Source organism: Orycteropus afer, unplaced genomic scaffold (genome assembly GCF_000298275.1).
Source record: "Orycteropus afer afer isolate SDZICR_OR568_19922 unplaced genomic scaffold, OryAfe1.0 scaffold00127, whole genome shotgun sequence".
Lineage (NCBI taxonomy): Eukaryota > Metazoa > Chordata > Mammalia > Tubulidentata > Orycteropodidae > Orycteropus > Orycteropus afer.
The window spans coordinates 3,353,293-3,371,017 of NW_006921714.1; the positions used below are offsets into that span (position 1 = coordinate 3,353,293).

A 17,725-nucleotide genomic window follows, 5' to 3' on the forward strand; every position below is an offset into this window, starting at 1 on the left:
CAACAGATACAACTCACATTAGCAAAAGTTTGTTTAGATCTTTAAGACTATAAAGAAGCATTAGAAAAAATGTTTCAGAAATGCTACTCTATGCCATTGATGGAGTCCCTGAGGGCAACGGTGAATGTGCTCAGCTGCTAACCAAAAAGATTAGATGCTGAAGTCCACCCAGAGGCATGTGGGAACAAAGGCTGCTGATCGCCTTCTAAAAAATCAGCCACTTGAAAATCCTAAGGACAGGGTTATATTCTGATACACATGGAGTTGCCAAGAACCAGAAAGGACTCGATAGCAACAGAAAAACTGAAAAGCTACCAGCAGAGCACTGTGTGACTTAAATAGCAGGATGTCATGCTACTTAAATGAGATACATCTGTGCATATTAACACAAATCTATGCCTGAAATAGGCTGATAAAAAGGAGGTCTTTATACTCAGGACATTGCTTCATGAGATCTTGATTCCTCCAATAAAATGCAGTGAGATACCTTTATTAGGCTCCACTGTCAGCCCCCATCACACTTCCATCAAAAGAGACTAAACACCTCTGGGACAAGAGTATGGGTAGTTGGCAGGAGAGAGTGATGTATTATTCTCAGAATCTAAATCAGAGGACTTAAAAACTAGTGCCCTCAGCCAGCTACCCAGAGGGACTGAGTAGTTGAACCTGTGGGCTCGGGACCACAGTCGCAGGGGACATCAAGCTCATTTGGCATAACATACTATACAATACATTGCTCCACCTCATACTTTGGTAAGTAGCGACTGGGATCTTAAAAGCTAGCAAGCTGCCATCTAAATGAAACGATGGGTCTCTCCTCATCAAGAAGAAAACCAAAGTTAATGGAAACAATCAGTCCTAGCGACTGGCACACCATCTGATCTGCAGCCTATACAACTATGAGACCAGAAGACTAGATGGTGCCCAGCTACCACTGTCATCCACTTGGAAGGGATGTAGGAGATCCTGCATAGAGAGGGAGAACAATGTGGAACAAAACTCAAAATCATTTGGAGGCAAAAAAAAAAAAAAGAAGGTGGGGACCAGGTTTGCTGGTCCAATAGAGCCTGGTGGAACCACTGAGACCATGGCCCCTAGCTGCCCTTCAGGTCTGGAATTGAACCCACACCTGTGGTTTCTAGCCAAGCAAAGTACAGGCATGTGAGTTAAACATTTACCTCAATTAGACACATGCCCTGGAGAGAACAATAATGGGAGAAGTAAGGACTGCTTATGCACAGGGAGACAGCTCAGGGGGCAGGAGTGTATGGAGGGATGGACACTGGGAAGAGGTAACTATGGGGAGGAAGTGGGAGGGGAGCTCTTGCATTGTGGTAAACTGTGGTCAATGACATGAGACAAAGTATATGTGAACTGCTGTATGGAAAGTGAATTTGCTCTGTAAATCTTCACCCAAATCAAAAAAACAACAACAACTAGTGCCTGCATCCTGGATGCAACCAGCTTGTGTGATTCCCAGTCTAACAACACACACACATATACAGTGAATGCATGCAAATATTTTAAAATGGAAAGATTTCATATAAAAAATCTAGGTTACTGACTAAACAATAACAACAAAAAGACTATTCAATTAAATAATCAGCACACCAAGAAAAACACTACTACACATCATAGGACTGCCATGAGTATTAACTGAAAATTTCTGTTTATGTGCCTAGCCCATATCTAGTGCATAACCAACACACAGTCAGTACTTTTTTTTTCAGTGTATGCTCAGATTATCATTTTTACTGGCATCATTGTATTGCTATATAGTAGAAACACCTGTATTGATGAAAGATAATCCAGAAACACATTACAAGCAAAAGTTTAATTCACAAAGGGTCAGTATACTTTTTAGGAAAGCATTCTAGCATGTTATATTTAGTAAGCATTCTATGGAAATTGGGGACATTCTAAAACTACTGACACACAATGATAGTAGCTTTAGCTACCTGGAAAAATCCACATATTTAGAAGATCTCTCAGTTCCTTTCACTGGATGAATGAGATATCCTAAAGTTTTATAACTTTTATGCTTTGACCTTTAGTATCAAGCAACTAACCAATCAGATTCAAGTAGTATGGGCATTCTAAGGCCAGCTGCTGGCTTTAGTTCTGATTTGGATAAACCCGGAAGGATTTCAGACGATTAGCTCCAGCCTGTCACCCTGATTAAGTGGTTCAGCCTCAAACTTCCCTAGTATACATCCTTATCAGTGCTCAAAGCTAAGGGCAGGGCTTAGGTTACCATGCTTCAGGAGCAGGAGGAAGAACCACCAAAAACGCTTTACTGAAGTCCAAAACCCCATCTGGCAGGTCTGTGTTCCACATCCCCATATCTTATCTTGATTGTTCTTGCCCAGAGTTTACATAATGGCATTTGAAAACTGGAATGAAGGCTCAAGGAGTCAAAAACTGGTAATGTTAAAAGCTTCCTCAGCCGAGACATCCCTCTACTCCAAGGCAAGGTGGGCTGCAGATGTGCTGAGCATTCAGCAACTGAGGGGAAGGGCATACTCACCCCAAGACTACTCTGCCCTAAAACATGGAGGCCATTCAAAAATTGCTTCCCTGGTTCTTAGCCATATACAAGTTATTTCAATACAAGTTATTCCTCAAAACATAGACCCAAGTGCTGAGAAAATTAAAACCACCTAACTTTTCTGGGAGCTCTGGTGGCATAGTGCCTAAGGCATCTATCTGACTGCTAACCAGAAGCCCTGAGGTTCAAACCCACCAGCCACTCCTCAGAAGGAAAACTGGGCAATCTACTTCCATAGAGATATGGCCTCAGAAACCCAAGGAGGAGACACTGTAAGTCGGAACCAACTCCACAGCAGTGAGTTTGGTTTTTTGTTTTGGTAACTTTTCTATAAAAGAGCTCTGGTGGTGTAGTGGTTAAGGCGTTTGGCTGCTAACCAGACGGTCAGTGGTTCAAACTTATCAGCCACTCCACGGAAGAAAAACTGGACAATCTGCTTCCGTAAAACATTTACAGCCTTGGAAACCCGATGGGAATTGCTATGAATCAGAATTGATGACACTGGATCTGGATTTTTAAAAAAACCTTCCTATAAGGGCTCCATAAGCAGCATAATCAGTGTGCACTTTAGCTATGGCTACTAACCCAAAGGTTTGCAACCACCCAGCAGCACCAAGGAAGAAAGGCTGGAAATCTGCTTCTGAAAGGTCACAGCCATTGAAAACCCCATGTGCAGTTCTACTCTGAAACACATGGGGTCACCATGAATTGCAATAGACTGAAAGGCAAGGGGTTAGCCTTTCTATACCTACACTGAAATGGTGAACATTTAATTTCCAAACAATATGTAATTACTAAGCAGTGTGAATAGTAGAAAATGTCTGTGTTTGAAATTAAAAAAAGAAAAAAACACCTTAATTTGTATCCCAAATTGTATTACTTAATAGATGAATGGCTTTGGACAAAGTATTCAATCTTTGGCAGAGCACTTCTTAAAATAAATAAATAATCATACTATCACCCATTTCACAAACAAAGCCCCTATTATCACCCTACCAAGCACAGAATAGTTTCTCACTAAATCAGCTGAACCGGAAAACAACAGCCTCTTTCTAAGGTGGACCACTAATACATCACAAAACTATTATTATGAGAGTGTAAAATATTTCAAGTGTCAAGAACCAAATGTTTATCTTGTTTTAAAGAAATAGTTTGAAACAAACAAAGGAATCTTGGAAAAAAGCTATAAGTAAGTTAACACAGATAACCTGGAGAGGAAAACACATACAATGACTAGGTCTGTCCCAAGCATGGAAAAGCTCAATAATTTTGAATTTCTATATAAATGATCCATTTTTAAGGAAAATTAGAAATATTTTCCATTTTTATCATTACAATAAAAAGAAAATTCTCAATTATCTTATTACGGGAAGCGGGAAGCACATAATAATGGAGGACTCAAGCTATCAGTCAACACAAAAACTTTTATCTGTGGCTTGGAGATAAACTGTTTATTTTAAATATATTTAAGCTAAAAATTATTTTTATTTTTTTCAAATGAGAACTATAAAGGAGCAAATGCAAGTAGACAACAGTTACTGATAGTAATTAAATGATTATTGAAAATAAGTTTCAAGCCACAGGCTAGATGTGTCATTCAAACCCAAACCCAAAGTCAGTTTGAACACTGACTCTGCCTAACTAACTGCATAGATCTTAACACTGACCTAGCTGCGTTACCTTAAACAAGTTACTTAGCCCTCTGAGCCTAAGTTATCCTCATCTATAAAATATGGCAGTAAGTTTCTAGTTGTTTTTAAACTAACTTTCATTCTGTTATACATAAGGTCCCCATAAGTTGGAGCTGATGACTGCAACTAACAACAATATTTAGTATTAATACTACCTACTTCACAGGTCAGCATTTACAAGTGCTTAAAGAATCTCTGTCTGGCACAGGAGGGCGGGCACTCAGTACATTTTAATGATTATCATTCATATTTGGAGTTTTCCTAGTAGAAAAAAATGTTAGTCATATATTAAAAATTATTTGCTACATATTTCATAAGTTTCCTGGGATTTTTCTAAGCTCGCACTTTGGATTTAGTTTTCCTTACAACGTAAATTTAACAAGACCATTATCAGTAATTGAGTTCAGCTCTCTTTATCTGTTGGATAAAAATTGAAGCCATTTATTTTTGCCATTCAACCTTCCCTTCAAAGAGAGATCACAGGTGGTAAAAATAAAAATGGGAAAAAATGAGTCCCAAATTACCGGCAAGAAGTGTATGATTCATTTTAAAAGACTTTAAATAAAGGACTCATTTGCATAATAAGTTAAATTTAAACAGATGATATGAAGGAAAGATTTACATATTTTTAAAATCTATCCGAGATTACAAAGAACCATACATGCTTTCATCTCAAAAAAAGCTAATTAAACCTTTCTAATTCCGTATGTGAAAAGTTTTCCAAACGTCCAAAGATACCCGGTAGGTGATTATGTGGTAATACTACACAAAAGAGCAACAACACTCAAAAGTCAAACTGCAAATAGGTCTCAAAAAAATAATGTATTCAAAACTTTAAAATGTCTCCAAATAGTAATTATCTTTTTGGATATTTTTTTCCAGTTGAAACCTAATTTGGGCAACGTAGCATTATAAAGATAACCTTCAGGCAATTTACTCCAAATTACTGTTTTACCACTTTTCAATTCAAATTGAACATCAATTTCCCTGGAGTTTTGTTTTTCACGGAACTGAAGTTCTGCTAACAGTCCAATTGATGAAAAGGCCAAGAAACACCATTGTGGTAATTCAGCAGGACGACTGTAACCATAATAAACCGAAACAGCTACTGGAAAATTATAGACCGCAACGTAAGGAGACGTGGGAAAAAAATTATTTTCAAACTGATACGAAACACTTTAACATTTTTACCCAAGGTGGACAAAGTCTTTAATTAAGGAAAATTCACAGAATGCACCCAGGGTAGTAACTGTTGTTGTTATGCGCCATCGAGTCGGACCCAACTCATAGCGACCCCTCCTTGGGTTTCCAAGGCGGTATCACTACGGAAGTAGATCACCCAGCCTTCCTTCCGAGGAGTGGCTGGTGGGTTTGAACCGCCAGCCTTCTGGTTAGCAGCCAAGTACCTTAGGCACTACGCTACAGGCTGTAAAAATCCGAAGCTGTTACTTTCAACACCACAGGGGTATATGCACTTGGAGGCTCTTTCACAAACTGTGAAGCATTTATGTGTGAAGCCTGAAGCACGAGGGCACATTTTTCAACGTTTTAAAAATAACTGCTAATTGCTCCCCACCTGTTAACTGAACCAAAACATAAATATACGTTGAAGCCATCAAAAAAGCTCGCATGAAATGATGCCAAGTCCGCAGGGCGTTTGCGGATGGAAACTACACACTAGTCTGCCTCCCTGCTCTGAACAAGGCAGCCAACCCTGGGGCGCACGAACCTATCTGCTCGGGGCAAAGCGGCGTTTCCTCTGCCGATCGGAGCCGCCAAATCCAAGACCTAGCATTGCCAACCTGCAACAGGTTCGGAGAGGTGGCAAAGATTGGTGTTCGGAAGGGAAGGACAGCGTGCGGACCGTACAACGCTCTTCCAAGAGGGAGGCAGCGAGGAAGGTTCTTAGCGCCAAGAAACCGCTCACCACGCCTGCTTTGCAAGTGGGAGCACGAAGGCGGAAGATCGGACTCGGCCGTGCGCTCTCAAGGTCACCCCCCCAGTGCAGAAGAACGCCGCACCCCGTCTGCCCCAGCCCCGACCTCCCCTCGCTCCTGGGCGGTGCGGCTGAGACGTGCTCAGCTCCCCGCGTACTCGACGAGACACCGGGCACCCGTAGAAGGGAACCCGCGCGGGCTTTCCGCGGAGCTCGCCGGGGACTGGTTAGCGGGCCCCACCCAGACCCCCCGATCTCGTCCCGACAGGGCCCCTAAGCCCCACAGTTCCGCCGCGAGGGGCTCCACTCACCGTCACTCTCGGCCCTGACAAGCAGGGACATGCCCTTCAGCCGCTCCACGTAGCCGGAGGATACATGCCCGGTGCCTCGGTCGTCCCACTGCCGGTCCTCGTTGAGCGTGTACACCTTCACCCGCCGCCGGGTGTCGGTCATCGTGCCGCCCAGGGCCTGGGGCGGGTGCCCCGCCGGAGTCCCCTTCCCGGGGAAGGCGGGAGCCGAGGCAGTAGGGCGCCGGAGAGCGGGGGTCTCCCCGGCCTCACTCCCGCCGCTGGCCGCCGCTGGCCCGCGCCGCCGCCCGCATGGCCCGCGCCCGAACCCGAGCTCTGGGCCGCCGCCTTCCCTCGCTTACGGCTTCTCGGTGCTATTGTCCAGGCCCGGCGAAGCCGGCCGCCCGGCTGCCCCGAAAGAGCGCGCAGCGCTTCGCGGCTTCCCGTCCCCCGCTATGGAAACTCGGGGCGCCGGTCACTGCCCTGCTCCCGCCTCCGTCATGAGCTCCGCAAAGTCGCTTCCCGCGCCGCCACCGCCTCCTCAGGCCGCCGCCGCCATGTTTTCCTTCCTTGTACCTAACTCTGCCACCGCAGCCGGTAGCTCCACTCCGTTCCTCCGGCTTCAAATGCCCGAAACCGACGGCCGCTTGCTTGTGCAGCTACTGCTACCGCTGATCGGGAGACTGCGAGGCCCCCGGCCGCCCGAGTGCTCCTGGCTGCTGATAGTCCCTTCCTCTTCGCCGTTGCCACCGCCTCTTCCGTCTTCCTCACAGAGCCAAAGCGACCGCCATCTTGGTTCGTCTCTCAATAGCCGCGCGCGGGGCCTCCCAGGCAGCAGCTGCAGGGGCGACTTGCTGGCTCCACCATTTAAAGAGACAGAAGCGAGCCCAGAAGCCTCGCTGCAGCAGAGGCCTCGAACGAGGCGGGCGCCAATTGCCGCGGTGGCGGGAACGCAGAGAGAGGCGGAGGCTGAAGGCTAGTCGCGCCGGTGACGGCCCGGGACTCCCCCGCGCTTCCCTGCACGCACCGTCGTGCGAGCGCGGGACGGCGTATGCGTCCGTCGCGCACTGTATTCGTCATCAACCCTGCTCCAGCATTCAAGGATTGGGGGCGGGGGGAGGCGGTTGGCGCAGTCGGGTTTGAGAGGCCCACACTCAAGCAGCTGTGCGCTTGCTTCTCGGAGTTCAGGTTCTCTAACCTTCCGGGGCGGAGACGCTGTCCATCCTCCTCTGCCCCTGCCCTCCCAATGCTAGGCGGCTTGGCCCTGGGGCTCTTCACGCCGAGAGCCTGCCTCCTAGAGTATCCCCTGCGGGCCGCCTTTTGGGCTGGACTGGCCACTCGGAACGTAATCTGGCGCGGAGTTCAGGTGGCGCCCGATTTCAAGGAGTTCTCCTTTGCGGGGACATTGGAAAGCTTCTGAGGCCACAGGTTTGGGTCACAAGACCACTACAAGTCTCAGGAACTGCCGTGGGGTACACTTTCGTGGAGAGTCCACAGATGACACAGTATTGGTTTTCCGGCCGACTGGACGGCAGTGAGATTGGTTTTGGGTTTGGTTTAAGTCCCAAGTGACAATTCGGAAACCTAATTTTACATTCCAGCTGCGACCTCCATTTCTCTTAAAGAACAACTATTATTTTTTACTATTCTTTCTCTTGCAAAAAGAACTTGTTGTTAGGTGCCGTGGAGTCGTTTCCCACTCATAGCGACCCCATGCACAGCAGAACGAAACACTGTCCGATCCTGCTGTCAATCCATCTCGTTGAAGGCCTCCCCCTCGTTCTCGTGGACCCTCCACCCTACCAAGCATGACGTCCTTCTCCAGGGAATGGTCCCTTCTGACAACATGACCAGAGTAGGTGAGAGGAAGTCTGGCCATTCTCTCCTCCAAGGAGCATTTCTGGTGCACTTCCTCCAGGACGGATCTGTTAGTTCTTTTAGCAGTCCACGGTACTTTCAGCATTCTTCGCCAGCACCACAACTCAAAAGCATCAACTCTTCTTCAGTTTTCCTTATTCATTCTCCAGCTCTCACATGCATAGGAGGCAATTGGAAATATCATGGCTTGTGTCAGGCACACCTTAGTCCTCAAGGAGACATCCTTGACATTTAGAGGATGTCTAAAAGTAGATTACAGAAGTAGATTGCCCAACCTTCCTTCTGAGGAGTGGCTGGTGGGTTTGAACTGCCAGCCTTCTGGTTAGCAGTCAAGTGCCTTAGGCACTATGCTACCAGAACTCCAGACTAGCACAATATCACTAAGGAAAAGGAAGACACAGACAGGTGCACAAGAGGTGTATGTAATATTATTACATACAAAATACTATATTGTTAGTAATAACAAACACTAATCTTCAGGTGGATACATAGGTAGACAGGCAAGAAGATCAGGAATGGGTAGGCAAATGGCAATATGCCCAGGATCGTACATAGGTTTAGGAGATAATATGTCCACATATATATTTGTATGTGCTATACAAATGTCAGGGGGCTCTGGTGGTGTAATGCCTAAGGCACCTGACTGCTAACCAGAAGGCTGGCGGTTCAGACCCAGCAGCCACTCCTCGGAAGGAAGGTTGGGCAATCTACTTCTGTAGTGATATCGCCTTGGAAACCCAAGGAGGGGTCGCTATGAGTCAGGCCCAACTCAACGACAAACGACAACAACACATGCAAATGTCCATGTACATTAGAGAGATAATAGAGGACAAAATTAGGAAAACTTCTTAGTCACAACCAAGCACCTTGAGGGAGTGAGTCACTGGGCCTGTGGGCCCATGGTCGTAGGGGACATCAAGCTCAATTGGCACAACATATACACAAAAACATTGTTCTACATTCTACTTTTTGTGAATAGCAACTGGGGCTTTAAAAGCTTATGAGCAGTCATCTGAGATGCAACTATTGGTCTATCCTAGTCTGGAGCAAAGAAGAGTGAAGAAACTCAAATGCATATGGAAGCAATTAGTCCAAGCAACTGGTGGACCACAGGAACCTCAGCTACATGACCCTAGGACCAGAAGAACTAGATGATGCCCAGCTATCAATGCCAACTGCTCAGAAAGGGATCAAAATTGAGGTCATGAATAGAGTGAGAGAAAAAATGTGGAACAAAATTCTAAAACATAAAATAAGACGGATTACTAGTTGAATAGTGACTGGTGGAACCTCAGACTGTGGCCCAAGTCACCCTGAAACTTGCTCTTGAATGGAGAGTGTTGTTGTTAGGTGCTGCCTAGTCATCTCCAACTCTTAGCGACCCTATGCACAGCAGAACGAAACACTGCCCAGCCTTGTGCCAGCCTCACAATCCTTGCTATATCTGAGCCCATCGTTGCAGCCACTGTGTCAATCCATCTCACTGAGGGCCTTCCCCTGCTTCGTTGACCCTCCACTTCACCAAGCATGACATCCTTCTCCAGGAAATGGTCCCTTCTTACAACATGACCAAAGTAGGTGAGAGGAAGTCTGGCCATTCTCGCCTCCAAGGAGCATTCTGGCTGCACTTCTTCCAGGACAGACTTGTTAGTCTTTTTAGCAGACCATGGTACTCTTAGCATTCTTCTCCAACACCACAACTCAAAAGCATCAACTCTTCTTCAGTCTTCCTTATTCATTGTCCAGCTCTCACATGCATAAGAGGTGATTGAAAATACCATGGCTTGGGTTAGGCGCACCTTAGTTTTCAAGGAGACATCTTTGCTTTGACATCTTTGCTATTCTCTGAATGGAGAGCAGGTAAAGCAAATGGAAGAAATGATAAAATAAAAGAGCTGACCAGAAGATTTCAAAGGGCAGCTCAAGAAGACAAAGTAAAGTATCATAATGAAATATGCAAAGACCTGGAATTAGAAAGGAGCTCTGGTGACATAGTTGATAGATAAGGCATTTGGCTGCTAACCAGAAGGTCAGCAGTTTAAACCCACCAGCCACTCCGTGAAAGGAAGATGGGGTAATCTACTTCTGTAAAGATCTACTACAGCCTTGGGAGTGCAATGAGGATCGCTATGAGTTGGAACCAACTCAGTGGCAATGAGTTTGGTTTTTATTTTAATTAGAAAACCAACTGGGAAGAGCATGTTCAGCATTTGTCCAACTGAAAGAACTGAAGACAAATTCAAGCCTCAAATTGCAATATTGAAGGATTCTATGGGCAAAATATTGAATGATGCAGGAAGCATCAAGAGGAGATGGAAGGAATATACAGAGTCACTGTACCAAAAAGAATTGGTTGATGTTCAACCATTTCAGGAGGTAGCATATAATCAAGAACCAATGGTATCAAAGGAAGAAGTCCAAGCTGCATTAAAGGAATTGGCAAAAAACAAGGCTCCAGGAATTGATGGAATACCCATCTAGAGGTTTCAACGAATGTAGTGCTGGAGGCACGTACTCATTTATGCCAAGATAAGTGGAAGACACCTATCTGGCCAACTGACTGGAAGAAATCAGTATTTGTGCCCATTCCAAAGAAAGGTGATCCAACAGAATGTGGAACCAAACAATAATATGCAAGTAAAATCTTGCCGAAGATAATTTAAAAATGGCAGTATATTGACAGAGAACTTGTAGAAATTCAAGCTGGATTGAGAAGAAGTTGTTGAAACATCTCAGTTCATCTCAGTTCAACATCATTCCAGACATGGAACAAGAGAGATCATTGCTGATGTCAGATGGATCCTGGCTGAAAGCAGAGAATACCAGAAAGATGTTTACTTGTGTTTTACTGACTATGCAAAAGCATTTGATTGTGTGGATTATAACAAATTATGGATAACATTGAGAAGAATGCGAATGCCAGAACACTTGATTGTGCTCATGAGGAACCTGTACATAGACCTGTACATAGACTGTTGCTCAACCAGAACAAGGGGTACTGCACGGTTTAAAATCAGGAAGGGAGTGTGTCAGGGTTGTATCCTTTCACCATACTTATTCAATCTGCATGCTGAACAAATAATCTGAGAAACTGGATTATATGAAGAAGAGCATGACATCAGGATTGAAGGAAGGCTCATTAACAACCTGCAATATTCAGATGATACTACTTTGCTTGCTGAAAGTGAGGTGACTTGAAGCACCTACTGATGAAGTTTAAAGACTACAGTCTGCAGTATGGATTACATCTCAACATAAAGAAAATGAAAATCCTCACAATTGGGCCAACAAGCAGCATCACAATAAATGGAGAAAAGACTGAAGCTGTCAAAGATTTCATATTACTTGGATCCACAGTCAACACCAATGGAAGCAGCAGTCAAGACATCAGACGAAGTATTACACTGGGCGAATCTGCTACAAAAGACCTCTTTGATGTGCTGAAGAGTAAAGACATTACTTTGAAAATACCAAGCCATGGTATTTTCAATTGCCTCATATGCATGTGAGAGCTGGACAATGAATAAGGAAGACCGCAGAAGAGCTGATGCCTTTGATTTGTGGTGTTAGTGAAGAATATTGAAAGAACCATGAACTGCCAGAAAGACTAACAAATCTGTCCTGGAAGAAGTGCAGCTGGAATGCTCCTTGGAAACAAGAATGGGCAGACTTTGTTTGACCTACTTTGGTCATGTTGTCAGAAAGGACCATTTCCTGGAGAAGGATATCATGCTTGGTAAAGAGGAGGGTCAACAAAAAAGGGGAAGGCCCTCAACAAGATGGATTGACACAGTGGCTGCAGTAATGAGCTCAGGTATAGAAGTATTGTGAGGCTGGCACAGACCAGGCAGTGTTTTGTTCTGTTGTACATAGGGTCGCTATGAGTTGGAGCCAACTCGATGGCACGTAACAACAATAATTTCCATTAGTGTTGATTGTAAATCCAAGTAAAATGCAATACCTGGCAACCTCAATTTTTCTCCATTTATTGTGATGCTGCTTATTGGTCCAGTTGTGAGGATTTTAGTTTTCTTTATCTTGAGGTGTTATCTATACTGAAGATAGTCTTTGATCTTCATCAGTAAATGCTTCAAGTCTTCAAGTGCTTCAAGTCTTCTTCACTTTCAGCAAGCAAGGTTGTGTCATCTTCATATTACAGGTTGTTAATGAGTCTTCCTCCAATCCTGATGGTGCATTCTTCTTCATATAGTCCAGCTTCTCAGGTATTTGCTCAGCATACAGGTTCAAGTATGGTAAAAGGATACAACCCTGGCACGCACCCTTTCTGATTTTAAACCATTCAGAACCCTTGTTCTGTTCGAATGACAGCCTCCTGGTCTATGTATAGGTTTGTCAGCACAAATAAGTGTGCTGGAATTCCCATTCTCTGCAATGTTATCAATAATTTTTTTATGATCCACACAGTGGAATGCCTTTGCAGAGTCAATAAACACAGGGGAACATCTTTCTGGTATTCTTTGTTTTCAGCCAAGGTCCATTTGACAATAGCAATGATATCAATATCAGACAGTATTTCACTGCTATTCATAAGGTTTTCACTAGCCAGTTTTTTGAGAAGTGGATGGCTCCTTCCTCCTTCCCAGTTTTTCTTGGTCTGGAAGCTCTGCTGAAACCTGTCCACCATGGACAACCCTGCTGGTATTTGAAATACTGGTGGCATAGCTTTCAGCCTCACAGGGCCTGTTTTCTTATTTGGATGAGATGACCTTTAATGATACTTATAGCTTTCAAATTTCTTAAGTATGCAATGATGATGTTAAAAAGAATCAAAACAAACAAACAAACAAAAAACCCAAACCCACTGCCATCAAATCAATTCCAACTCAGCAACCCTCATTGGGTTTCCAAAGCTATAAATTCTTACAGAAGCAGATCACCTCATCTTTTTTTCATGGAGTGGCTGGTGGGTTCGAACCACCAACCTTTTGGTTATCAGCCCAATGCCTTAACCACAGTGCCACCAGAGCTGCTTGTTAAGAAGAATGTTGTTGTTGTTAGGTGCCATCAAGCTGTTTCCAACTCATAGCGCCCTATGTACAACAGAATGAAACACTGTCTGGTCCTGTGCCAGCCTCACGAAACTTGCTATTTTTGAGCCCATCATTGCAGCCACTGTGTCAATCCATCTCATTGAGGACCTTTCCCTTCTTCCCTGACCCTCCACTTTACCAAGCATGAGATCCTTCTCCAGGGCATGGTCCTTTCTGGCAACATGACCAAAGTAGGTCAAACAAAGTCTGGCCATTCTCGCTTCCAAGGAGCATTCTGGCTGCACTTCTTCCAGGACAGATTTGTTTGTTCTTTTGGCAGTCCGTGGTACTTTCAGTATTCTTCGCCAACACCACAAATCAAAGGCATCAACTCCTCTTTGGTCTTCCTTATTCATTGTCCAGCTCTCACATGCATATGAGGTGATTTAAAATACCCTGGCTTGTGTCAGGCACACCTTAGTCTTCAAGGAGACATCTTTACTCTTCAGCACTTTAAAGAGGTCTTTTGCAGCTGATTTGCCCAGTGTAATTTGTCATTTGGTATGTTGACTGCTGCTTTCATTGGTGTTGATTGTCGAACCAAATAATGGGAAATCTTTAACAACTTCAATTCAATAACTTTCAATATAAAGGCAGAAGCCAAGACATGAGCATTTTCATGACATTCATGTGCATTTTATCACAAAACATCAAGTAATATAAACAGGTGAATAAAATCAACAGAAAGAAAGAATCAACAGAGAAAAATTCCAACAGTTAGACAAGCATCCATTTTTGTTCTAAACTATTTTAATAAATTATGTAAATATTCAACTTGCTGTGTAGTATTTATGACAAAATGTTAGTTTCCCTTATCCTCCCCTTAACATCATGTTATGAACAAACCAGAAAACAAAGGCTGTTGTAGTTGTACTGATGGCCATCTGATGTATAACAGAAGGAAATGTTGCTCAGTCTGGTGCCATCTGTGCAATCATTGCTATATTTGAGGCCATTGTTCCTGAAGCAGCAACAAAGTTCTACCAGCTTAGAACTCACTACCACTCACAGTTCATGTCTTTAAATATAAAAACTACCTCATAAAATGCTGCTTAGCAGCTCTTCCTGTGTTAACAACAAGCAAAACAAGTGTCAAATATATTTACAAAGAACAAATTGAATGGAAAAGAAATTCCATAACCCTGTCACTCTATACCAGAAGAACAAACAAACCTGTCTTGGAAAAAGTACAACCAGAATGCTCCTTAGAAGTGAGAATGGCCAGACTTCTTCTTAGGTACTTTGCTCATGTTATCAGGCAGGATCGGTCACTGGAGAAGGATGTTATACTTAGTAGAGGGCAAGCGAGAAAGGGGAAGGTCCTCAGCAAGATGGATTGACACAATGGCTGTGATGATGGGCTCAAGCACAGCAAGGAGTGTGAGGATGGCACACGACCGGGCAGTTGTGCACGGGGTAGCTATGAGTTGGAGCTGACTCCACAGTACCTAACAACAACAATTTGAACTTAGAAATAGGTTGTTTTTGTTCACTAGTGCTCTGGTAGCATAGTGCCTAAAGCACTTGACTGCTAACCAGAAGGCTGGTGGTTCAAACCCACCAGTCACTCCTTGGAAGGAAGATGGGGCAATCTACTTCTATAGTGATATTGCCTCAGAAACCCACGGAGGGGTCACTGTGAGTCAGGTCCGACTCGACAGCACATAACAACAACAGTGCTGCACTAACAGAGAATGCCACAAATGGAAGGTTTTAACAAATAGGAGTTTATTCTCTTACAGTTTATGAGGCTAGACGTTTGAGTTCAAAGTGCCAGCTCTAGGGGCTGGGTGAAAGCCCCTCAGTCTTGGGCTTCAGCTCTGCCTCTTGCTCTCAGCCCACTAAAGTTGGAGGTGTCTCTTAGCTCAGGCAACTGCTGGCTACTGAGGCTGACAAACCCAAGGTCGACAATTAAATAGCACAGTCCCAAAATTATCAAGCAAAACAGCAGGCCACTAATTCAAGTCCATTAACAGTCCCAAGATCAGCAGGCAACATGGCAGGTCATTGAGATGAAGACTTGGCCAAATGCAGGGTCCAAGTGTGCCAAAAGCTCCGGAGACCTTTCTCAGTGCTGCTTCTTATATCCTAGAAGCAGACCACATCCCTAAGGCAGCTACTCAGCTGCTCCAGTAGATTCCACCATGGAGCTGATTACCAAGCTCATCATGGGGAATAACTACATCCAGCTGCCCAGCCACTCAAAACCAGGCCCAGCCAAGGTGACACACAACTACCACATGTCTACCTCTGTGAGGCTCCCTAACATTAACCATTAAGTTATTAGAAACTTGTAAATTGGAAAGTTATTTAGAAAAGTTATGTAAAGTATGTGAAGAATGTAAACAACTTTGAAGTTCACATTGACCCAGCAAGCTGTGACAACAGAATACATAACACAGTTAATCTTTGTAAACTAGCCTTGAGACATAAATCTAAAGAACCTCCTCAATCTCTAATCTTGAAGGGAACCTTGAAGAGAAGATGCAACACTCCACTTATCTCTAACCCTGGAGAGAAGACATAACATACTAGTCTTTGACTTCACACTGGCCCTCATTGTGGGAAGCTAAGGTGAGAATCTCACATGTAAACCATGAATTTCTTCTCACTTATGGAGAGAAGGAAGAGACAAAATATCACTCTCTCGACTCTGACACTCTCCGAAGGGGATACCTGACCAGAGGTATAGGCTGAGACTCTGCCTGTCACTGTGACATAAACCCTCGCTACAAAGGACTTCTGCCAAGTTCAAGCCTTGTCAATACTTCCTCCTGAGTCCTCTTGTTGAAAGTAAAAGCCTGAAGTGTAAAAATTTGAACTCTAACCATTGAACTGAGATTGTAATTGGAATTGTTCATTCTGATTCTATGGTTCTAAGGAAGGAAGGTTGGGCAACCTACTTCTGTAGTGATGATGCCTCAGAAACCCAAGAACAGGTCGCTATGAGTTAGACCCCTCAACTCATAATAACACATAACAGCAGATAACAACAACAACAACAAATTAATGTTATGAGGTCTTACTTGCATGCCTTGCCATAACTACTTTGCAATAAACTGAAATGTGTTTATGCATGTCAAACCTTTATTTCTTTATTTATGTTTAAGATTAAAATCCTGCACAACAGGAGATGACCAAGTAATTGACCATAGCTTAACTACAACAAAATAGGTGTTAAACAGAGGTAAATATGGGGTGAGCACAGAAGGTGTGATTAAAAGCCACATTTTGAGTGATCAGAGAAGGGTTTTGTAAAAGCAGCAGCACTGGGATGAAACTTGAGGGCTTGATTGTGGAAAAAGGGGAAGAAGAGCAGCAAGAAGACAAGAACATGTATGGAAGCTTTGTTTTTGTTAGGTGCTGTTGCACTGGCTCTGACCCACGGTGATCTTACGTGTACCAGAACAAAACACCGCCCCAACCTGCACCATCCTCACGATCACAGATATGTTTGAACCTACTGTGCAACCTCTGGGCCACTCCATCTTGCCGAGGATCTCCTTCTTTTCTGTTGGCCTCTACTTTACCCAGCATGATGTCCTTCTCCACTGACTGGCCTCTCCGGATGACATGTCCAAAGTAGGTGAGATGAAGTCTCACCATCCCTGCTTCTGAGAAGCACTCCAGCTGTTCTTCTCCAGGACAGAGTTGTTTCTTCTTCTGGCAGTCCATGGCATATTCAATTTTCTTTGCCAAAATCACAGTTCAAATGTGTCAATTCTTTTTTTTTTTTTTCAGAATTATTATTTTTTTTATTGTGATTTGGGTGAAGATTTACAGAGCAAATTCACTTTCCATACAGCAGTTCACATATACTTTGTCTCATGTCATTGACCACAGTTTACCACAATGCAACAACCCCCCTCCCACTTCCTCCCCATAGTTACCTCTTCCCAGTGTCCATCCCTCCATGCACTCCTGCCCCCTGAGCTGTCTCCCTGTGCATAAGCAGCCCTTCTTTCTCCCATGATTGTTCTCTCCAAGGAGTGCATCTACTTGAGGTAAATGTTTAACTCATATGCCTGTCTTTTGTTTGGCTGGAAACCACAGGTGTGGGTTCAATTCCAGACCTGAAGGGCAGCTAGGGGCCATAGTCTCAATGGTTCTACCAGGCTCTATCGGACCAGCAAACCTGGTCTCCACCTTTTTTTTTTTTCCTCCAAATGATTTTGAGTTTTGTTCCACATTCTTCTCCCTCTCTATCAAGGATCTCCTACATAGATCCCCTTCCAAGTGAATGACATTGGTAGCCGGGCACCATCTAGTTCTTCCGGTCTCATAATTGTATAGGCTGCAGATCGGATGGTGTACCAGTTGCTAGGACTAATTGT

At 44.1% G+C, this 17,725-nt stretch overlaps 1 protein-coding gene across 1 annotated transcript in view; it reads right to left on the reverse strand.

Moving 5' to 3' along the window:
* Positions 1-6,628, reverse strand: part of PPP4R3A (protein phosphatase 4 regulatory subunit 3A) — a 41,262-nt gene extending 34,634 nt beyond the window's left edge. Inside the window, exon 1 of the mRNA XM_007944492.2 lies at positions 6,487-6,628. Coding sequence (XP_007942683.1) covers positions 6,487-6,628 — 142 coding nt within the window. The remainder of the gene's footprint in view (positions 1-6,486) is intronic.
* Between the last annotated feature and the right edge of the window lie 11,097 nt (positions 6,629-17,725).